This window comes from Pteropus alecto, unplaced genomic scaffold (genome assembly GCF_000325575.1).
Source record: "Pteropus alecto unplaced genomic scaffold, ASM32557v1 scaffold25, whole genome shotgun sequence".
Taxonomy (NCBI): Eukaryota; Metazoa; Chordata; class Mammalia; order Chiroptera; family Pteropodidae; genus Pteropus; species Pteropus alecto.
Window position 1 is genome coordinate 10,716,183 of NW_006441955.1, and position 24,429 is coordinate 10,740,611.

Below are 24,429 nucleotides of genomic sequence, written 5' to 3' on the forward strand. Positions count from 1 at the left end.
ACGACGGAGCGGGGGGGCGGGGCCGGGGGTTGCGTCGAGGAGGGGTTTACGCCGGCGACGTCTGCAGCGCGAGGCTTCGCGCGTGAGCGGCGTGGGCGCTGGGCCTGTCTACCGAGCTTTTCTTGGGCGCACAGATCGTCGACGCCGGCTCCTGGGGGAGTGCGGGGGGGAGGCGTCGGGGTCAGCGGCGTGATCTACGGCGGCCTCAGCCATGGAAGAGACGCAGCCGCTTCCGCAGTCCGAGCTGCAGCTGTGCGACAGCCTTATCATCTGGGTGAGTACCGTGGGGCAAGGTGGGCCGAGAAGACGCAGCGACTTAACCTGGGCGTCCAGTTTTCCCTAGGTGGGCTCGAGGAGTACCCGGGGCCGCCTGCGTCGTGGACTCAGCGCATTGCCCCCCGCGACTCCTGGCGTCCTTGACCGGGAGAGTGCCAACTGCGGGTCGCGGGGCAGGTGTGTGTGTGTGTGTGTGTGTGTGTGTGTGTGTGCGCGTGTGCGCGCGCGTGCACGTTTGCATCTGTCGGGACGAGGGAGGGGAAGGGAGCTCTGGGGGACGGGACTAAAAAGCCTTGTCTTAAACTCCTGGCTCCTGACAGCTGTGGCTGGAGCCAAGCGCCCATCCCCTTTACTCCCCCCCGTCCCATTTTCTCTTTCTGCCCCGCATCCAAGCCCTAGACTTTATAGATCGCAGACACTCTCGCCGTCCATCTTCTGTGTTACGTTCCCAGCAGGACCTTTGTGCCACTTGGGAGTGAACACCCCCTCCGAAAAAAGCTCTAGTTGGAGCTTCCACCCCAACCACCTTGCTTTACTTGTACACAGGTGGCCAAGGGGTGATTTTAGTTCTTGTATCAGCGTTTCTGCACGACCCCAGGTCATCTGATTTTGTTAGAAGCCGCTTAGACGAGATGTTTACATGTATTTCCTCTGTGGAGAAAAAGATATGTTGGGGGGAGGCTCTTAATCATTTTTTCTGGCTACTCTCCTCCCCGCCCCCCGGCGGACAGGCATTTTCTTTAAAGGAAAAGCTTGGCATTTTCGTTTATACTTTAGCTATGCTTAGTATTTCTATTAAATTGTGTTGAGTTTGGACAGGTAGTATCTGTCCCTAGTATTCTCGTCAGCAAAATGAGGTCTAACCTTTTGGAGGTGCTCAGCGATCAGAAAGCTGACATGATGTGATTTCTCATCCATGTTGGGCAAGGTTGGTGCTGGATAATCCACAAGGTGTTGTTAATGATGCCCATCCCCAAACCATTTGCTTAGTTTTGTGTACGGGAACGTGTGCAGAATGGAATGTAAACAGACGGGATTATGAGGCGGTAATTGGTTGATGAGATTCCCAAGCGATCTCTTAATGCGTGTAATTCAAAAGAATGAGGGAAGGTTTCTGGCAGTGTATGAAGTGTATTAAAAATAACCACAACTTAAAGCAACTTTTACACTTCTAGGTAAATAACTTTCTCTAAGTGTATTGCAAGTGTCTAGGGTTTCTGAGTTAAAAGCAATTAGCTAACTATTCATCTGTATTTTCATTTAAAATAAGTATTGGGGTTTAGATGCTCTATTAAGACTAATGAAACAAGGCAACATTACTTTTAATGATGTGTTTTGTTAAAACAAATTACTAATTAGAGGGTGTATTCTAATCTGTTACCATTGTTGCTCTAAACATCTGACTTAAATAGTAACCTAGTCTTTATGATGTCATCGACATATATGAAGTGGTAGAGAAGCATAGGATTTCTTTGAATTGCAGTATTTTTAAATATTGTGTGGATTTCTTTGAAGTGTACTGCAATATTTTTAAATATTGTGTGACTACATCCATTTTTTAATCATCATTTATTGAGTCCTACTTTGTATAAGGCACCGAGGAAAACAGATATCACGATAATCAAAGAACTTTCCATTTTAATTGGAGTGGTACGCATAGCTGTGTATTTTTACAGTGGAAGGCAAAATTTCTTAAAAACTCCAAAAATGTTATAAACCAAATGATAAAGAGTTATAGATGATGGTATAATTGGTTGCTTGCTTCTCCATTTCTCTCGAGCTGCAGAAACACTGTGGAGAAAATGGAATTATTGTGCAGACTGTTGCCTCTACAAATGCTACTACAGCCAAATTCACCTGTTCCCACAACACTGTCGAGCTTTATGATTAAGAAACGCCACACAGTTCCTCTCACATTTCTCTTTGTAAACTTTTTTCAGTACCTCAAGTGAGTCCTCAACTCTTCTCCCCCTTGGGAAAATGACCTCCTCCTGTCTTTGGCTCTGGCTCTAGATCCCATCCCTACCACCTCTTCTAAAACTTTGCACTGTATTTCCTCTTTCTGTATTTACAACTTCTTTCTCTCTATGAGCTCCTGTCTCTCCACATGTAAACTTGCTCAGATCTTCCCTATCTTAAAAAGAGAATGAAGAACCACCACTCGCTATTAAAACCACATTGCATTTCCTCTTCTCTTTACAAATTTCTTGAATTTTTTTGTACTCCTCCTTTATACTTTTTGAATTTTCATTCACTCATCAACTCACTGTACTTGAGCTTCTTTTTTTTAAGGCCTCTACTTAGCTTACTTGATTTGGCAAACTGATAACTGTTATATTATCTTTGTTATTTGATGGATCCTTTGTGAAATTACTTTCTGCCTTAGTTTCTTGGGTACCTGCCCTTTGGCTTTTCTTTACCTCTCTAGATGAGTCCTAGTGAAATTTCCTGTCCTCTTTTGCCTTCGCCAGCCGCTGCATTCTTGATATTACCTCACCTTCCTAAATTTCTCCAGACTTCCCTTATGCCATACTCTTCCATGCTCACTATGCTACATTGACTTTATATTTCTTGAGGATGTCAAGCCCTTTTTTTTTTCTTTAATACATCAGGCTTTTTAATTTGTTTTCCCTCTCCCTATAATATTTTCCTAGTTCTTCTAGTCACTGGCTGGCTTCTCACTATTCAGTTCTTGGGTCTATTGTCATTTTTCACAGAGACTTGATGAAAGCGAATGACCTATTTATCCCCCACTCCTACCCCACCATAACCTGTTAACCACTTTCTGTCATGTCTGTAATACTTAACACTTTCTGAAGTCATTCTATTTGCTCCTTGGGGTCAGAGCTCTATCTGACTTGTTTTCTGCTTTATCCCCAGAATCAAGAACTGGCTAGGATCACCAGGAAAACATCGAATCAAAATAGTGAGAATAAATATCCTTGTCTTGGTCCTGATCTGAGACCAGCATTCTACCATTCAGTTATTTCACTATTAAGTATGTAGGTTTTTGTAGATACTTGGGGTGAATTTTGAGCTGTATCATAGAGGATTGATAGATTTTAGTAAGTAGAGGATATGAGTTTTCCAGACACAAGGAAGAACCCCTAGCAATAAGATAACTGGTCTCCTTTGGCCATTGTTGGTTGGCCAAAGATGGGAAGGAGGAGGTGGAAGATGTGTTTGTCAGGATATCCCTGCTCTCTTACTGTGCCCCCTGCCATGCTATGTAATGTCACATGTTGAGGGAAAGTAATAAGAGATATAAGATTAAGAAGTTATAATGGGGGCTAAATCACGGAGGCGAGAAGGTTCTTTCAGCACTGGACATTGTTGTAGGACAGTAGAGCCACCATTAACAGAATTAAAAAAGTCACCAAGAAAAACTGGTTAGGTGAAGAGATGCTTCTTTTGGAAGTTTTTAATATGTTATGTTTTATGATTTAGATCTCTTCTTGAAATAACTAGTTCTTAGAAATATTATACTGCTCCTTAGCAAAAAATTCAGGGCTGAGTGATAAAATTGGACATCGTTTACATGGTGGAAGGAGTATATTAGAGTTCGAAGTATTTGTATGAAGGTAAATTTAATTCTGCCTCTTGGCTCTGTGAATTGGAAGTTAAAAATCTTTAGAATGTTTACTAATCTTTGCTAATAAAATTGGAGGGCTGGACCGGATTTTTTTTTTTACTGATTTCCGGGTTCTCGCATTCTTTAACTTTATAGGCAGGTGAAAGAAAGCCTAACATCAAATATACGCCCAAATTAGCAAAGAATATTAAAGGCCAAAACATTTTAAGATCTTAAAATTCAAAACAGTGATCTTTTTTTTTTCTGAAATGAGCAGCTAGAAAAGGAGAATGTGACCATACAGTTGACCCAAAGTTGAGTTTTTGTTGGTGATCAGTCCACATTTCTGATTATTCACTTTATTTAAAAATACAGAAGAAATCAGAACACCGTGCTGAGTGGTGGAAGCCCTATCTGTCCTCTTTGGTTCGCTCTGTAAAGACTTTTGCCTCTTCACCTCTATGAAGAGTAGCATGGAAGAATACATTTCCTTTTGTCCCTTTGTTTTGGTCTCATCCCTCCCGCTGAGCCTTTTAATTAATCTACTCTTCTAGGTTATAAAGTCTTTCAGTGTAGCCAAATGAAATTGCATTCTCTGTTTTCTAATTTATTTTGTAGCTAGTTTAACAACTTCCAAGACACACTCCAATATCCATGACTGTAAGAAGGAGAAATCAATCTTAATCTGAATCAATCAAAATCAATCTTAATCATGTGGGCAACTAGGCAACCACTTAGCACATATCTTCCTTTTACATATTTCTTTACTATTTTGTCTAATATTCCAATTAAAATTGCCTCTGAAATTGTCCTTTTAAAATTTCTAATCATATCCATTTTGTAAAAAGTTAATGATGTGAAGTGTTAATAGGAAGAATTGAAAAGTGGGAGCCACAGTTTACCTGAAAGTATATGATTTTCTTCCTTTTAAAGATGTTCTAAACCCTGGAGTTTCTCATCTCTATACATCCACCCAATTGCAAAATTTTTATTTTATGTTTTAAATATTCTATGAATTCATCCTGTCCTCTCATCATTACCTTTGTTATCTCTAAGCTTAATCCATTTTACCAATACGACCATTGCAGGAGCCTTCTAACTGACTCAAGCATAAAGCTTCTCTCTTCCATTTTTTGTGTCACTATTGCTGTTATGGAAAACATACTGAAGATTTCACTCACTCACTCTCTTCTTTATTACTCTCTAGTGATTTTTCATACCCAAACTAATTTTTCTAAAAAAAAAAAAAAAATTTGATGTGCATAAGAATCACTTGAGGATTCTCTGATTTAATATTATCTGGAGATTGTGATACATATTGTTCTTAGATCTCCCGTACTTTAGAAACCCTGACTCATAGCTGATGTGCTAACAGGCATTGAACTTGTACCACATGCCAGGCACTGATCTAAGTACACTGCTAATTCATTTAATTCTCACAACCGTCTTGTAAGGTAGAAACTACTCTGTTTCCTATTATATAGAAGGTACCATTAAGGATAAGGCCAAGCTTTTTGTCATGGCCCTTCAGAGTCCTGGCCCATGACTTTTCTTTAACTCTGTTGGTTGTTACTCCTCCCTGTCCATCTTTGTACTGGAAATCCAGTTATTGAACTGCATGTTGCCTAAAAATACCAGCTCTTCATATATTTGTGCTTTTATCATGTTCCTATTTCTTGAAGTTTCCTTCCCTTGGCCCCTTCTTTACTCAAGACATTCCCTTTAGGAATCATCTCTAAGGAGTCTTTCTGAAATACGAGCCCTAATTCAATTGATTAGTCAACTCTGGTATATTTCTGAACATTTTGTGCATACTATAATCATGAGACTAGAATGGCATTTTTTCTAGAAATGATTTACGTCTTTTTATCCTCTCCTTACCTTTTGATTCAAGCTCCTTGAGGGTAGAAACCTGGTGACTTTCCTTTGCAATTCCAGTCTATACTACAGTGCCCCACAAAGATTAGGAGTCCAGTAAAGTATCTATGTGAACTTTGAAAGTAACTGTGGCTAGATTTAGTTTGTCTATGCCATTCTTCCATGTTGTATTAAGATAAGGGAGACAGATTTGTAGAATCTCGAAATATATAAAACCACTAAAGGAGAATTATAGTGGGAGAGAATTTTATTGGATTAAGGTAAGTAGTAAACTAGGGAATTAAACTGAGTAGTAAAGGAAATGAATATGTGCAGGAAAAAAATCATATTTAATTTAAGATAATTATGGGTTGAGATTAGATTTCTAGAAAGTATATGATACAGTTTAGCTTTGTTGTAATTTGCTTTTTAAATTTTTTTTATCTTGTGTTTGTTTATTAGAAAAAGACATCACCATTTCACTTCTCTTTTTAATAGGTAAACATGAATGTTTAACAAATAGAGATTTGAAAAATTATAATATCTAAAATGAAACGAGATAGAAACAACTTCACATGGTAGGTGGGCTCTGGACTGTTCATGCCCTAAGGCTAATTGTTAGATAGCAGGCACAGTTCTCCCTTAAATTAGAGCTCATTGATTAAGTAGTTTTAGACTTGACATTTCTAGCCTTTGTTTTCCTACCAAATGATATGAGTGAAATTTTAATTTGCATAATGTTAGGTTATCTAAAGGGTTTTTTTCTGATGTTGTTCTCTTAAAAATAGGCAAAACACAAACTGTACTATCTTAAGAGTTCTATATATGCCTTTCAGAAATTCTAAAGTGCTTCATACATGACATCATTATATTTTATTATTTTAGGTACAATTTTTCACGATTTTATGAAATGTTAAATGTTTATTTTTGTAAAAATATTACACAGCTACAGAAACATATTAGTATCGTTTCATTTGTTTAGCAGCGTCTAAATTTAAACAAATAGGACAGTTATTAACTATTTTTCTCTCTAGTGTTCATATATACATTTGAGGGAGGATAACACGATCTCGTAGATATAAAGAGGCAGTAAAGTCATTTGCTTTATGTCATTTTAGCTGCAGACATTCAATACCACCGCACCTTGTCAAGATGTGAAACAGCTGACTAATGGAGTTGCCATGGCACAAGTTCTTCATCAAATGTAAGTAGGGCTCTTCCTGAAAGAATTGTAAACCCAATACCAAGGAAGAAAATTTAGACTTGTATTCTAAAGTTTATTGAAACTTTATCCTATTCAGTGGTGACAAGCATATGACGGTACCAAGACATTCTTGCATCTAGGGAACAAAAAAGTTTTATCACCTGATTATTCTTTGTTTGTTCATAGAGATACATCTTAATTAAATAAGCAATCAGGATTCCTATCTATTCAAGAGAGGTTAATTTTAAACTTGTTCTCATCATATTCACAAGTTATAGTAACTGGGAAAGGAACAGGTTAAATAAATGATATAATTGCTTATAATGTTTCCTACTGTTATACTATTGTCCTTTTAAGGTATCAGTGTGTGGAGATTATTATTTTAGAGATAATTATAACAAATATAGGATTTGGAAAAAATATTAAATTTTAAAATATATATCCGAACTAATAGTAATGGTATAAATCCACCAATAATGAAATGATGTATAAATTCAATTTGAAGTCACAAATGCTGGGGAACATTAACTAATAAAGTGATTCTGGTTGGGTTAGGCCCATTTTGTATAATTATACAATATCAAAAGTTCTTGCATCCACTATTTTCTAATTTTTGCCAAACATTGTTCAAGGATTAAGGTTTATAACATCTACATTATGAGCTGTGCTCTTTGTAGGATAAACATGGCCAATTCTGTAGTCATAATTTATTCATTAGTAGTCATTGATTTTGTATTATTTTACTTTCATGATGATATATCTTCAGTGAGTCCAGAATCCTATTTCTTCTACATTGTTTTATAGTCAGAAATTTTGTATTTAATCGTTGCCATCATTTTGTAAAGGTTTGTTATAATTGACATTGTACCCTATAGATGAGTTAGGAGAAATTCTTTACCACTCTTTAAAAAACAGCTTAAAATAGTGTCAAAATCCTAATTACCTGGAAAATTCAAAATGATCTAATTTGAATAGACAGATTTTATAGATAAGATTAACACTTTAAGAAACAAGTATAACATGTTAACTTTTTTGTGTCGATCATTATGACATATGCCTTACTTCCCTCCTTTCTTAAATATTTTATTCCTACGCTGATTAGTTTCAAAGAGATTTAACTGGTCAGAGCCAAGCATTCTGAACAAGATTCTTTTTTCTTTTTTTTTTCTTGATAATTTAGGAAAGTTATTATTTTTTGTCATTGAGATATACACATTGCCTTTTCTCATTGCAGTATGTTGTAGGTATTGGTTTAGATGCAGCTACATTGTGATTGGTGTGGACGTAATGCTGGTGTATGCTCACTCACTTCAACAGCACTATCCAAAGATGTAATTTGTATATATCATGGTGGCTTCAGTAACTTAATAGCACAGTATGAGACCTGTTTTTACTCTAATAGATAACTCTTTGATCTCCTATACTCTAGCACTGTACCTGATGTTAAAGTGTAGAGTCAGGTCAGTTTTAGTTAAACTGTATCCTTTATCAACTCATTTTTCTATTATCTGTTGGATGCTGATCCTCTGTCTCTCTGATTTTTCTTTTCTTTCTTTTGTCTCTTATTGTCTTCTAATAATAGCTTTTCTGCAGGAATAATAAAGTAGCCAATCAGAAAGCTCTCTTTCTTCATAAAACAAAGGACAGTGTCCTAAAATTGGACCTTAATCTTTTTATTTGTTTGCCTATTTTCACATGTGGTTAGTTAGATATCTAAGTCTCCTTATCATCTAAGTAAATTTTAAATTTGTTTTTCTTTAGAACTGCTTTCCAGTTTTAGCTTTTTAGAAGTCAAGATCCAGACAGTGAAACTTATAGCATACATTTTCCCCTGGCTGGGTCAATGTAACATATTTCTCCTAAAAGGACAGATTTTACCATAATTCTTTGAACACTTCAAAACATTTCTTCTGTTACATTTTATTATGTATTGAATTGATGGCAATTCTGACATCAAATCACATCAAAATTGTTACTGAAGTTGAGAAGGAAAATTTTGCTTTTTAAGAAAGTAGCAAAATTTAATGAATAATTCTTTTATTATATACCTGAAGCCAGTAGGCTTCTAAATAGTAAAATCCTAAACCAGTGCCCAAACTATGTGATTTAGACATGGAATGTCATGAGATTATTGCTAGAGTTCTACAGCTTCTCAATTATTATCTTTAGTCTGAAATGTGTGTCGAAGTTGTTATTTAAAAAACAAATGGGGGAAAAACTATAACTACAACCGTGTGTTTCCTGAGGTTGCTGTAACAAAGTACTACAAACTTGTATGGTTTAGAGCAACAAAAATTTGTTCTCTCATGGTTCTGGAGGTTAGACGTCCTAAATCCAGGTATTGGCCTGGCCGTGCTCCCTCTGAAGCCTCTAGGGCAGGATCCTTCCTTGCTTTGTCCAGCTTCTGGTAGCCCCAGGCATCCCTTGATTTGTGGGAGCATAACTCCAATCTCTGTCTCCATCTTCATGTGGCCATCTTCTCTCTGTGTCTGTGTGCCTTCTTTTCTTAGAAGGACACCAGTTATATTGGATTAGGGCACACCCTAATTTAGTATGACCTCATATTAACTTGATTATATTTACAAAGACCTTACCAGTTTCCATAAAAGATCACATTCACAAAGGTACTAGGGGTTAGCCTTAAACATATTTTTTAGGGGGACATAATTCAGCACACAGCTATAAATACTGCTTGCCACTTCCCCTAAAAGAAAGGCTTAGCTTTGTCACTTTAAGTACCAGATAACTTCTCTGCTTTTTGCTATTGTCTTTGACGGTTTTTGCAAGCAAGAAAAATGAGACAGAGAATATAGTATATTCAGAGACCTCAGGTATCATGCACTTACTTGTTCATTCATTTATTCAGCAGATATTTGAGCATTTAAAATGATAAATCGTGATAGCCAACATGAGTATTTACTAAATATATCATTATATAGCCTATACATGTTATTTCATGTATATTTACTGTTCAATGAGGTAGACTTTTTTATCCTCAATTTATAGATGAGGAAATAGGTTCAGAGAAGTGAAATGACTTTTGTAAAGTCAAGTAATGAGTAATTAGAAAAGCCGGGATTTGCCTCAGTTTGGCCAGCCTTGAAAGCCAGGGCTCTCGGTCAGCTATAATCATTGAAATCTAGTATTTTGATCCCCTCCTGATAGAGGTTTACTTTGGGGTCTTAACAAATGAAAGACCAGGTGTGCTTGTTCAAATTACAGATGACAATTTGATGTGTTAAGCATAGAAGTCCCTTTGATTATTTAAGAAGAATGTCGGGGTATCCATTGAAGCAACACAACTATGTTATATACAGTAATCAGTAGGCACTAATTATTACTTGTGTTTAGTTGGTGAAATTGTTGAAGACAAATACCATGGGTGGAGTTAAAAAATAATTGTGTAGTGATTCTTACCTAGTTTTAATTAGAAAACAATTGGACCATTCCTTAATCTCATGTACCCTTCTTATTTGGTGCCCCTTGAGTTTCACTGAATTTCTGGGAAATATGAGAAAACGAGCTAATTGTTGGAGCCAAGAGTCTCATTAAGGCAAGTAGATGTGGCAGAGCAAAAGAGTAAAAGAAGGATATGTCCAGAGAGTTCTGAGTTTGCATATCAAGTTTAATAGGGTAAAAGATCGGCTGTCATCATGATTGAGAAGAATAGATTTGTTTATAAGAAGGAAAGCTGGAGACTTAATGGATAAGTTAGAAAATATTTCTCAGTTAGGGTATAATGAACTGAATGTTTTGTGCCCCTTTGAAATTCATACGTTGAAGCCCTAACTGTGCAGAGCTTCACTGTGTAGCTATAAGGGCCTCTAAGGAAGTAATTAAGGTTAAATGAGGTGATAAGAGTGAGGCCCTGATCTGCTAGGATTAGCCCCTTATAAAAAGAAACACTGAAAAGGTCATTCTCTGAACATATAAAGAAGAGTCCATATGATCACACAGCAAGGTGGTAGCCACCTAGAAGCCAAGAGACCTCAGAATGAAACCTACTTTGCCAACATCTCAATCTTGGACTTCCCAGCCTCCAGAACTGTGAGAAATAAATTTTTATTCATTAAGCCACCCAGTCTGTAGTGCTCATCTGTAGTCTGATCAGACTAAGTATAGAGCCAAAGTCGATTTGGGATGGAAAGGAAGACAAGAAGGAATGCAAGACAAAAAGAGGAAAAACTTAGAAGAGGTTACCTTCTTCTAATAGGATCCATTTTCTAAAGATAATTTCAACATAATTATAGAATCAAATATGAAGATTTTTTTTTTTTAGGGTCAAAAGAGCAATGTAGTAGTCAGGATTCTCCAGAGAAATAGAACCAATAAAATTTGTATATATACAATAGGATGTACACACACACACACACACACACACACACACACACACACCCACACACCCACGAGGAGAGAGAGAGTTGTTTTAAGAAATTGACTTATGTGATTGTAGAGGCTGGCAAGTTCAAAATCCACAGAGTGGGCAAGCCAGCAGGCTGGAGATCTATGGAAGGGTTGATGTTGCTGTTAGAGGGTACACACAGTGTATTAGGAGAACTTGCTCTTCTCAGGGGAGGTCAGTCTTTTAAGGCCTTCAGCTGATGGATGTGGATCACCCAGATTATGGAGGATTATCTGCTTTACTCAAAGGCTGCTGTTTTTAATATTAATCTCATCTAAAAAAATACCTTCACTACAACATCTAAATGTGTATGACCAAAATATATGAGTACTGTGGTCTTGCCAAGTTGGCACATAAAATTAATCTTCACAACTGGCATACCTCTGATGTCAGGAGAAAGTAAACTTACTTTGACAGTTTTGACTTATTAATTAAATCCAGACTTTTCAGGTAAATACCTGGTTAGCAATACATTATTTATACATTTAGTGAAATTATTTTGGTAATTGTAGCTTTAGCACTTGGGAAAAGTTAAACATAATTAACATTGATTTGCTTTAAAAAAAATGTTTAAAATTCCATAAATGTATTAAAAATGGTGAAGCCATTTTTAGTCACTCCAGTCAGAAGTGTTATCTTCTATATTAGAACATTTAAGGTAGAATGATATCTAGAAAGCTAATCACTGTGTTCTGCTCTTGGCTTTGCATTTTTAAATTCAAGATACTGCCTTGGAAAAGAACTCCTTTAATTTCTTTCCTCATTTTAATTGGCTTACCTGTAAAGTAAAAATTTAGATGAGACTTTTGAGACCTTTTCTAGCACTGTATTCTGCGATTTTGTAGTGCTCGCTTAACCCTTAAAGCATTTATCACATTTTCCTTTGAGTATAGTTATTTGTGCTCTTTACTTTCCCCCTCTAATAGCTATTTCTCTAAAAGTCAGAATAGTAAATTATTCATCTTCATATTAATCTTGCTCAATACCTTACTCAGAGCAAGCATCCAAAAAGTTGTTGAGAACATAATCTATCAATATAGTATATAAAATATTAATAGGCTATTAATATAATCTATTAATATAGTGAACTAATTATAGTTAAATGTTATTCTTCAAGACCTTATTAAATAAATATTTGCTATAGCAGTTTTTTGTCTTGGCCTTCAATTATCAATAGGACTTACCTTGAAAGATTAAAGCTAAATTGATCCTTATAGATTTCTCATTACACTCATTCACTCAGTTACAATCAAATAGATTTATTTTGAGGTTTGTCAGATACTAGTGTCACTTGAGGCAAATTACTTAGGCTCTGTCATCCTCAGTTTCCTGAAGAATAAGATTGGGAATCATATTCTTGGCAATAAGATTGGCAATAAGATTGGCGGTAGATCCTTTGCTCAACATACTATGATATTTAAATGAAGTAATATGGAAAAACATTAAGCACGGTGCTTGATAATAGTAGACATATTAAAATATTAGTTTCCCACCCCTGCATAGCATTGGGACTTTTACATCTTCTTGCTATCAGTGTGCCTATTATGAGATATTTAGTAAATGTTTCTTATATTGAAGATATTAATTCCTTAAATAGTTTACTATGAGAAATTCCATAAAACTTAAGAATAACAAAAAATTTAGAGGGTCTTTTAAATTATAATTACTATTCTTATTAAGGACAGGCTTTAAGACATAAAATAACTTTTCTTGTTGATTAAATTTGGTATTTTTATGTTATAAAAACATTTTAATGTTTAGCATTTGTATTTTTGTTTTAGTGATGTAGCTTGGTTCAACGAATCTTGGTTAAGCAGAATTAAAGAAGATATTGGTGACAACTGGAGAATAAAGGTATGCAGAATGAATAGTAGAAGCACTTTATCCAAACAGTGGCTCTAAAATTAGCACTGTACTCAACTAACTCTTTTTTTAAAAATTAATTTAAGGGCGAATTTATTGTATACAATTTGAACTTTGATACATGTATGTTCTTATGAAACAATTATTATAAAAAGATATAAAAAATTTTTATTAACCCAAAACGTGCTTATTCTCCTTCCCAGTTAATCCTTACTCCTAACTTGGCTCCAGGTGGCCAGAGATCTGCTTTCTGTCAATATAGATTTCATTTCTAGCATTCCATATGAATGGAATTAGACTTTATGTACACTTTGTCTCTAGCATCTTTTATTCAGTGTATTGTTTTTGATACTTATCCACGTTGTCTGTATTATTAGTAAATTTCTTTTTTTTGATCCATAGTATTTCATTACATTGATATACCACAATTTGTTTATTCATTTACCTATTGATGGATGTTTGAATTGTTTGTGTGCTCTTTCTTTCCTAATATTGGTAATTTATGTCTTTTGTATCTCTTTTTCTTGATAAGTCTGGTTTGATGTTTTTCAATTTTATTAATTTTTTTCAAAGAACTAGCTTTCGTTTTCTGTTTTGTTGATTTCCTCTCTGATCTTTATTATTTCCTTTTACTTACACCTGCTCTTCTTTTTCTTACTTCTTAAGGTAGAAGCATAAATCATCAGTTCTAGGCCCTTTTTCCCTAATATTAAGCACTGCCTTAGCCATATCTCATGCATTTGACAGACTGTTTTGTTTTCATTCAGTTCAAAATATTTGGTAATTTTTCTTGTGATTTTACCTTTGACCCATGGGTAAAATAGAAGTAGATATTTCAAATTCTAAATATTAGAGGATTTTCTAGGTACCTTTTTATTTCTTAATTGCTAATTTAATTCCAGTTTGGTTTAGGAATATACTGTATTAAGAAACTTTTTTAATTTTACTGAGACTTATATTGTGACCTAACATATGATCTGTCTTGGTGAATATTCCTTGTACACTTGAAAACAACATGTATTCTACAATTCTACAAATACAGATTATGTGAAATTTGTTGATAGTACTGTTTATATCTTTTGTATCTTTATTAATTTTCTGTATTTTATCAAGGCAGAAGGACTTCTTAAATTTCTAACAATGATTGTGGATTTGTGAATTTCTTCTTTTAATTCTGTTAAGTTTTAAACCAAGTAATTTGAATATCTGTTATTATGTTTATATACATTAATTTTTTATCTTATTGATGAATGAATCTACTTATTGTTATGAAATGCTTTTATTTATCCTTGATAATATTCCTTGTTCTGAAGTCTAATTTGTCTGATATTAATGTAGCCACTTCAGTTTTGTTACGACTATTTTTGCTTTAGTATATCTTTTTCTCTTCCTTTACTACATATGTCTTTATACTGGAAGTGTTTTGTGTAGACACCTAATAGTTGAGTCTTGCTTTTTTATCCACTGACAATCTCTTTATTTGGTTCTTTAAAAAAAAAAAATTTCATTTCTTATATTCATGTTTCATTTAAATCATTGGACATTTTTAAACTAGCAGTTTTAACATTTTCTAATTCTTTAATTTCCTATTTCTTGGCCAATTTTTATTGATTGAATTTTGTCTTCATTACAGTCCACATTTTCTTGCTTCTTCATGTGTAATAATTTTTTTGGATACAAGACAGTGTAAATTTTATTGATGAGTGCTGGTGTGTTTGTTTGGGGGGGGTTTTTTTTTTTTTTTTGTATTTTTTAAAGAGTATTGATTGGACTTTGGACTTTGTTCTTGTAGGCAGTTAAGAAACTTGTGAATCAGTTTGATCCTTTCAAGGTTTAGGGAGGCTAGAGGCAGATGTAGAATGATTTTTTTTCTTTTAGGGTTAGGTTAGACTCATTGCTAAGTTGTAACCTTGTGAGGTTGTTAGTAAATGTTTGCCTATACAGCATAGTCTCTTCACTCTGGCTGGTGGGAATTTCAACAATTTCTGGCCAGTGTAATCTTTGGGAATTGTTCAATTTATAGTTCCCTGGATTGTTCTTTCCTTGGAAATTATTTTTATCTCATTGAGTTTCACCCATGCACATGCAAATTAGTATTCTGCCAAAAAGTCAAAGGATCCATTATCCAGATTTCTGGAGTTCTTTCCATAGCTCTCACCTCTTCATTTGTCTGCCCTATAAATTCTAACCACCTTCACCTTCCTGACCTTCTGATGTCTATCTCCTCAACTCAGCAAGAACATCAGGCTTTGTTTAGTTTCCACCTCCCTACGCCATGGTGTGAAAATTGACCCCAGAGAGAAATCTTGGTCTAGTATAGGGCTCATATTTATTATTTTCTTTCTCTCAGAAATTAGAGTTCTATATTGCCTGTTGGCAAATTTTGAATTTTTGTCCTTTTTTCTAGTTGTTTGTGACAGGAAAGTAAGTCTGGACCCTGTTACTCACTCATGACTGAAGGTGGACATGGTCATAGCTAAATCTTTAAAGTTGGTACTTAAATTCATTGCAGCTAACTTTAAAGAGAATCACCGTGGTTAAACTATGTAAGCATGAAGACATTTTTTCTTTTGATCAAACTGATTGAAGCTTTGATGTTTAAAAATTATCATATACTTGTATTTTTAGGACTCTAACATATATTTTATCAGGGGGAAGTTTTTATTGTCTTTCACCTTGGCATACATTTTCTTTCATTATTAATATGGAATAATTTAATTATTATTTTCTCCCCATTAGGCTAGTAATTTAAAGAAGGTACTTCAAGGAATTATGAGTTATTACAATGAGGTATGAAAAACATCTGACTTTGTTTAAATACAAATGCTATTTGATAATTATGCTGACACTGAAAAATGACTTAGCTTTTTGTTTATAACATTTTACTGGAAAATAATTCATAATTGGAATATATTATTTTGCCATTTTTAGAACACTCAAATTTTGTGGACATAAACAGGCTTCAACTTAATATAACATTTCTAAAATAATGTTGCTTCTATATTGATACTCTTTAAGTTGATTTTTTTCTGAAATAGAATTACCTTTATATAATAAGATTTTATGCAGTAATGTAGACCTTTAAATTGAAGTTATTCCCTATTTAAAACATTATGACATTTCTTTTCAATGTAAACAGCCAGAATATACTATGAAATTATGCTTGTACAAGTGAATTGGGGGAAAATGCAAAATGAAAGTAGTATTAAACTCATATTAGCTAGAACATTATTCAAGTAGTTTTGTTTTTTTTTTTCTTTATTCAGCATCTTAAGTTCTCTGGTAGGATTATTTGATATAAGAAAGTTTATTGCTTAATGTTTGGAAGCTTTTGATTTGGTTTGCTATTAAAAAATTATGTTTCTGTTTTTTAAAGTTGTCACAGTTAAACTTGTAATTTCTTCCAAACAATTTTAAGACCCAAAATTTTCAATTTATTTATGCCTAAAACTCATTTCGAAGCTTTTTTTTTTTTTTTTTAATGTTACAAAACTTTTTAATAAGCTAAAAATAGAAAGATAAGGCCAGGAAAGATTAATCCATTATATTTGTTATTTATGTGTGACGGTTTAATTTGTAGGTCTCTTAATCGATCAAAAATAAAAATATCTTGAATATGCTTTGGCTTAACATAGGTCTGTTTACTTTTTAATTAAAAGGCATAGGTTTTGTCATGATAGACCAGGCCATAGGCTTCCTAAGCAATTCCTCTCTCTGACAGTGGGACCAAAGGATATTTAGTATAAAAGCATTTCAGTTGCTTTTGGTTGGTTACTCAAAATTTTGGGATGTTGCTTAAACTTTGCTAACTGGTTTTAGTCAATAATTATGGATTTATCATTTGTTAATTTATCTGAATCATTTCATGAACCTATGTATAATTTATTTTCCTAGTAATAATTAAGTGTAGTAAATTCTTTGTACATAAATGAGTAATATAATTTATTATTTCAATACTGCAGTTTTTGGGGCAACAGATTTCTGAAGAACTTATCCCTGATTTAAACCAAATAACTGAATGTTCAGATTCTGTGGAGCTTGGGAGGTTGCTCCAGCTTATTTTAGGTTGTGCAGTCAACTGTGAAAAGAAGCAAGGTAAGTGTATTTCAATCATTTGATAATATCTACTTTCTAGAAACAACCTACATTGCTATGGAAAGTAGCATAAAAATGTACTATTTCAACTTGACAGAAAAGCACCCTGAAATGTAAACCAGGAGATCTGAATTTGATTGCAGCTCTGCCACTAAAAAGCTACAAATCTTGAGCATCCTAATTATACCTGGATTCTGAGATTCATATTTAGTGGCTAAATATAATGTATTTTAATTTAATTAGTTTAATATAGTCAATGCTTAAGACATTGGAGAATCAGTAAAAATTATACTTAATCGTCTGATACATTATCTCTTTCATATTTAAGATATAGAACCTTAGGTGGATACAGATTTTCATAAATAAATATACAGGTACTAAATTATAATCCAGGTTTCTTTCCTCAGGTGATATTCTCTTCAGAAGAATGTTTCCTCCAGATAAGCAGTCTGATGATATAAATGGAATTGGCGTATTATATTGATATATCCAAACACAGTGATCTGTATTCTACTGAATACAAAAAGATTATATCAGGTTGAATATAGTGAATAAAATAATGAACGGAACAGGCCAAGGGGCTTGCATAAGTCAGGGTTGTGAGTTTTTTTGATGCTGATGTTTTTTGCACAATTCATCCAAACTTGGCTCTGGTACATTATCCTTAAAAGAGAATGTTGGGTGCTTAAGTTTGTAAAATACTTTAAGTCAGGTCTTTAGAAAACAAATTCGATGTTATCTAACTAATGAATAAAGCATATGCATATGAGACAGGACAATTTCAATAAGAACAAATTCAGAAGGAGAAAAAATACATAAAATCAATTGTAGTTTATCAGTAGGAAAGGAATTGGGTATCAGAAAATTTTGATACTGGTTTATTTCTGTCATTAGCTATCTACTTTTTTCTAAAGTAGGTCATTACTTCTTTAGAGTCTGTTTCTCACATGTAGTGTCAAAGATCTATATATTATTTTGTTTTTTTTCCCATAAAAATGAGGAATGTTTGCTTGTGGAAAGTTAAAACTTCTGTAAATGTTTAATTACAAATTGTCAGATAGTAACTTATTTTTAAATCAGCAATTTTCTGTTATCGTGATCCTTTTTATTAATACTTTGTTTCTATTTCAATTACTGATAAAACCTTTTTGCTTAATTTAGCATATTTGTCCATTTTAATACTCTTTTTCAAAGAACCAGCTTTGGCTTCGATTCTATTTTATTCATACTATTTAATATCCTTTTATCTTATTTTTCTGTTGTGAATTAATCAATTTTTTTTATTCTAAGCTATAATTGACATTTTAAACTGTAACTTTCTCTTGTTGTGATTCCGTTGCCTCCTACAAATTTAAATGTGATAGGTAGTATTTTGATAATTTAGTTCTAAGCATTACTTAGCAATTTTGTCTTCAGATGTTTAAAAGAAAATTCAGTTCTTGGATTCATAAGTAAAAGTTTACTAAGAAATGTAAAATAGTTTAATTTTCATTATTAAAAAATCGGGATTATCCGATTGAATTTATTTTTGGAGATACACGTCTGGGTTCTTAATTTTGGGAAGTGAGCAGATAAATGGAAAAAAAACTTTTAACAATTTAATTGAGATTTAAAAACAAAACAGTCCAGAATATAAAACAACTTCCATACCTTTATACTTTGTAAAATTGATTTTCAAAATGATTTCAAGGTATTGCAACAATCTCAATTTGAAAGAATGAACTAATTAGGTTTACAGTGTCCTGTTTATTTTGGTGGAGAAAGTGATCATTTTTATTAAGATTTTGGCAACCTTGAAACACTTCATTATCAAAACAAAAAAATTTAAAGGAAACTATTCCATTACCTGTGCATTCTCTAGTTAATTCTTTCCTCTCCCCCACCCCAGCAGCACTTTGGGAGAATCTTCGGTTTAGCTTCACAAATAAAAGAAAGGTTTAGAGAACTTTCTGAAATTTTCCAAAGGAGTCATTAAAACAATAAAAGTATTGGAAAATAATAAGTCCTTAAAACTTTTAGAAAATTGTTTTAACTGGTGAATATACAGTTGAAATGGATTTAAATCTGTTAATACTCATGATTCCTCATTTGTAAGTGGGGTAGAATCAGTTTAATTTATTATATGTGTATTTGTGGAAAGGCATAAGGATCTCCTTGAGATGAGAATAGGTAAAAGTTGAGCAGGTCTTTACAGGAAGCTAAATAAGTTCCTTCTCTGAAAGCTTTCCTGAAATGAACTGAGTAGGTAGTAAAGTGAAACATCCTGGGTTTAAGATTTTAGGAGTTCATTTAATACACATGAATTCATCCCATTAATATTGAATATTTAACAAGAGAAAAGAAGTTGTCATAATTGTTTTAAGATTAATTGCAATTTATTTTTCTCTTATAAGAAAATTAAAGGTTTCATTTAAAAAACATGTAAAATATTTATGTTAATATCATCAATTCTGCTTATTTATTTTCAATGGATAAATTTCTTGTGGAAAAATAATATACTTGCATAGAGAACATTATGCAGGTACATTATTTGCATAATGTACTGTTAATTGAATGGCTTAAAAGTATTATGGGTAAAGAGTAGATTTTTTTCATATTTGATTTTTTTAAATCATAGAACATATTCAAAATATAATGACACTGGAAGAGTCTGTTCAACATGTGGTCATGACTGCTATTCAGGAGGTAAGTTATATTCACATATGTATGAAAACCCTAAACCAAAATATATAAAAGTTCACATAAATTTTATGGATGTTTATTTTTCACTTTGTATAAACTTGCCATTTGCAGCAGGTTTACTTATCTTTAGCTATTGTGTCTTCCTTTTTTTTTGCCTCCAAAATACATTAAAAGAACGTCCAGCCCAATTTTAATCCCTGTGCATTTTAAAAGATAAATTGATATTATCAAGTTTCTTTAAATAACTTCAGCTAAGCAGTCTAAACAACCACTGCCTAGATAAAAATTTTTATTTCTTCTCTTTTTTCTGCCAGTTAGAGCAATCTTTTCTGAAATTTTACAGAAGGGGAGAGAGGGAGAAAGAGAGGGTGTATGTGTGTGTCATGCATTTTTGGAATGTTAGAACTGTGAGTGAATGTGGTCATACTTAGGGTCTGGAGCCAGGTAGCCTGGGTTTATCTAAGTTGACCATAAAGATTCAGAATTTCTTTGGTGCATGTTTTTCCTTAAAATCAGACTGAAAAGGCTGAGACAAGTAGAGTGCAGAGATATGAGGGAAAGTAGAGTGTGGGATTAGTAAGGACAAATGTAGTTTGGAAGCGGGTGTTTGAATTAGAGGGAGATAACATTTAGGACTTTAGAAGTCTATATACTGTGAGTTTGCATTGTTGGTTAGGATCCAAAGCATCACTAAACATAAATAAATCTACCTTTCATATGCAAAATAGTTACTTTACAGGATTTTTTTCTCTGTAACTCCTACTTTTTTATTATTTATTGAGGTGACATTGGTTAATAAAATTATGTTTCAAGTATATAATTTAATAGTACATCATCTGTATATTTCGTTGTGTGTTCATCTCCCAAAGACAAATCTTCCATCACCATATATTTGACTCCCTTTACCCTTATCTACCTCTTACTTTTAAAACGACTTCTCAAATTAGTAATTTTGTCATGTCACGTACTTAAAGGCTTTATTTTAAGAATTAATTTATGTTATGGAAGAATCATTTTTTAGTATAGTGTTCAGTTTTATTTAGAACTTGGATTATAATTTTTTACTATATAAGTATTTTCAATATAACTACATATTTCAAGCACACTATTTCTTCACCAATATGTTCGAACATTGTATTATTAAACCTCTATAAAGTTTTTATTTGAATACTATTCAAAGGATTATCAAATTAAGACAAGGAAAACTAAAAGAAAGCATTTTACTGTTGTTTCAAGTAAACTTATTTTTACTGCATAAACATCACTTTTTGTACTTAATTTTACTCTTTTAATTTCCTAGTTGATGAGTAAAGAAATACTGAGCTCTCCTACAAATGATGCTGTTGGAGAATTAGAGCAACAGGTGAGTAAGTATGTGAGGAAAACGTTGAAAACAATTATATAGCACTTTGCCAGTTGCTATATAAAGCTTACAGAGGAGAGCTTATACACATTATTTTCCTCCATGAAGTTTAGTTTATTCTGTTATGAGATCACAATTGAATATATGCATTCCTTTCTGAATGCAAGTAGTGTTGGTCTGCAGAGTTTTTTTATGTTTGAAGAGTGGTATTGAACTTTCTTTCTGACACTTGTAATGCATATATGGCCCATTTTATATGGTTACACAGTTAAATAGTAGACAATTTAAAAAATTCTGCTATATAATAAGGCAATATAATTTTTATCACAGTTATCCTGATTTTGAAGAAACAACTCAAAGACCATGTACTCAAGTATCCTTTCCCTGGTTTTATTACACAACTATGTCACATGGGGGAAAAGGTATTCTCCTATGTATAACCCAATCTGGTTATAAGGGAAAGGTTAAGAAAAGAGGCAAATGCCTCAAGTACTTTTGCTGTTATATTTTTGGAAATCTGTTTTTCATGAGTGTCATCAGTTATGTCAAGAAGTATTTTTTATGTGATGAAATTAAGCAATGCATCATCTAATACTCTTGTTTAAATATTTCACAAGAATTTATATAAAATTTTATTTCTGTGGGCTCTTAGTCTTAAATGTTAATGAAACTGTAAATATTATTCACACAAAAACAAGTTAAGACTTACTTGTTAATAGGTAAGGTAAAATTTTAAAATTGTTTCTAGTATCAGTGTATATATGTGTTGTGATAAAAGTATATTTTTCAATTTGTGTCAAAGCATGATTTATTAATAATTAGGACATTTTATATTTCAGCTTAAAAGGGCCCTGGAAGAACTTCAGGAAGCACTAGCAGAAAAAGAAGAACTGAGGCAAAGATGCCAAGAACTAGATATGCAGGTGCGAAAAAGGAACCTGATCTAAGAAAAATTTCCTCTTTAAGTTTAATTTTATTTTAATTAATTAATTGGCAAAGTGTTTTGGAGGTTGGATTTTATTTCATGGAGGGACCATTAAAATAATTTTTTATAGACTTGAATATTCAAGCATGCATTTCATAATTTTTCTCTTATAAGAGTTGAAAATTGCTGGCTTAACTATTTCTTTGAGAAGATCATTCTGATTGTAGAATTTCAACTACAGTATTGAGATGAAGCCTTAGTTTTTTCTTTTGTAAAAAGGAGAAAGAAAAGTAGCTACTTCATAGGATATGAATATTAAATGAGGTGATTTATGGAAGAGAAATGCTTAACTCCCAATAAATGCGAGTGCCAAGTTCATTTTGCTAACATGTACATGTGTATGTATTCTTGTGTTCATACACACATACATGTTAGCAGAATAAACTTGGCATGAGAGACAGTAGTTAATGGTTAAAGGGATAGATTTCAAACCAGGGCACCTATATTCAGAACCTGACTGTGTTAATTAGATGGTTGTAGACTCTCAGGCAAATTACTTAATTTCTCTATACTCCAATTCTCTCTTTTGTGAAATGGTGTGTTAATAGTATATATCTCCCAGAGTGATTATGAGAATTAAATGAATAATATGCATAAAGCACCTAGACCAGGGCCTGGCACATAGCACTTTGTCTGCATTTGCATATATCGTTGTTATATGCAAATGCAAATGTGAAAGTTATGCAGTAAGTCTTGAAAAATTATACAAAAGATTAAATGTACCATCATAATATGCAGTATGTAAATTGCACTTTTTGTTCAAATAATGGGCTGCATAAGTAGGTGACACACCGAAAAGTCAAGAACAAGGGTTGTGGTAGCAACATCCTTGCTTAATGAGATAAATGTCTACAGTAATAAGGCTGTGTCATATTTCTAATCCTTAAGGGTTTGCGAATAAGGAAAAGAGAGGTGATTCGGTCAGGGTGATTAGCTACTTAGGACAGTGACAATACCAGAATCCAGGTCTTCCTACTTTATTTCTAAAAATCAGTCCTCTGTGTTCACATAAAGCCAATGGTTCAATTTTAGAGGAAATTCTACCTGTTTTTCTTTCATCTTTTCTAACCATACTCATCTTGCACATTATAACACACACACGTAAGCATCTGAGATATATCATTTTCAAATAAGATCATATCCACCCTCCAGAATACCTCATATAAAGAATAGAAAATTGAACCATTCAGATATTACCAGTATCGTATAGGATCTGCATATAGTTTTCTGAGAAATTCTTATTCAATAAAAAACAAAATTTTGTGTTAAAAAATTTAAGTGTTTGTAACAGTATAGAGTATATGATGATCTGATTTTAGTTGAAAAGTACAGACATCTTAAGTTTTGACATTTTAATTCCAGTATTAAAATAGTGTCAACCTGTATCTCTTTGCTATGCACATAAAATGAATGATTACTGCATATAACCAGAAAATAATTTATTTAACATGGAATCCATACAAGTATATATGATACAAATCCCAATTTTATAAGGAAAATTGTTTTTGAAAAATGTTTAGTTTTAATCATATATCACTTGAGAATGATTTTAAAATTTGGGGGGATTCTTTTTTAATACCCAACCAAATGAAACAGAAAAGAAAAATAAGCTGTAAAGAAATTTACCAAGGACAGGTAAACAAGAAAAAAGTCATACTTAATGAAGTGAAAATAAAAATACTGGTAATCAAGGAAAGAAGCAGGCACATGGCGTTGACAGAGGTACAGCACAGCAGGCTCCTACTATTGGTCCCTTATTCCCAGCCCATGTAGGGGAGTCAACAAAAATCTAAAATCTTGAGACTTCTCACTGCAGACTACCCAGTCAGAAGGAAATTCACCCTTTACTTCCTTCAGGGTTTTAGTTTTTGTTTTTGTTTTTTTATTTTTCCTTTGTAGTGGGGAGGAGTGGAAATGATGGTTAAGAAGAAACAAAGGCTATAGGGCTACACTGAATTGGGGAAACAGTTTGATGCTCAAAAGAGTTTCCCAATGGGAATGGATGGCATACACTTCTCACCACCCTGGTATAAGATACTTAAAAACCTCAAAAGTGAGAGCCTAGCCCATGTGTTGTAAAAAGGTTGCCCATTGCCTCAATTGACCAGCCCCCCACCCCCCCCACTCCCCC

The 24,429-nt window shown here is 33.4% G+C and overlaps 1 protein-coding gene across 1 annotated transcript in view; it reads left to right on the top strand.

Moving 5' to 3' along the window:
• The window catches only part of HOOK1 (hook microtubule tethering protein 1), a 54,296-nt gene continuing 29,867 nt past the window's right edge, over nucleotides 1–24,429 (top strand). The window contains exons 1-8 of the mRNA XM_006919260.1: nucleotides 1–274; nucleotides 6,823–6,908; nucleotides 13,092–13,164; nucleotides 15,913–15,963; nucleotides 17,136–17,268; nucleotides 19,886–19,953; nucleotides 21,251–21,313; nucleotides 22,153–22,236. Coding sequence (XP_006919322.1) covers nucleotides 212–274; nucleotides 6,823–6,908; nucleotides 13,092–13,164; nucleotides 15,913–15,963; nucleotides 17,136–17,268; nucleotides 19,886–19,953; nucleotides 21,251–21,313; nucleotides 22,153–22,236 — 621 coding nt within the window. The 5' untranslated portion in view covers nucleotides 1–211. The remainder of the gene's footprint in view (nucleotides 275–6,822; nucleotides 6,909–13,091; nucleotides 13,165–15,912; nucleotides 15,964–17,135; nucleotides 17,269–19,885; nucleotides 19,954–21,250; nucleotides 21,314–22,152; nucleotides 22,237–24,429) is intronic.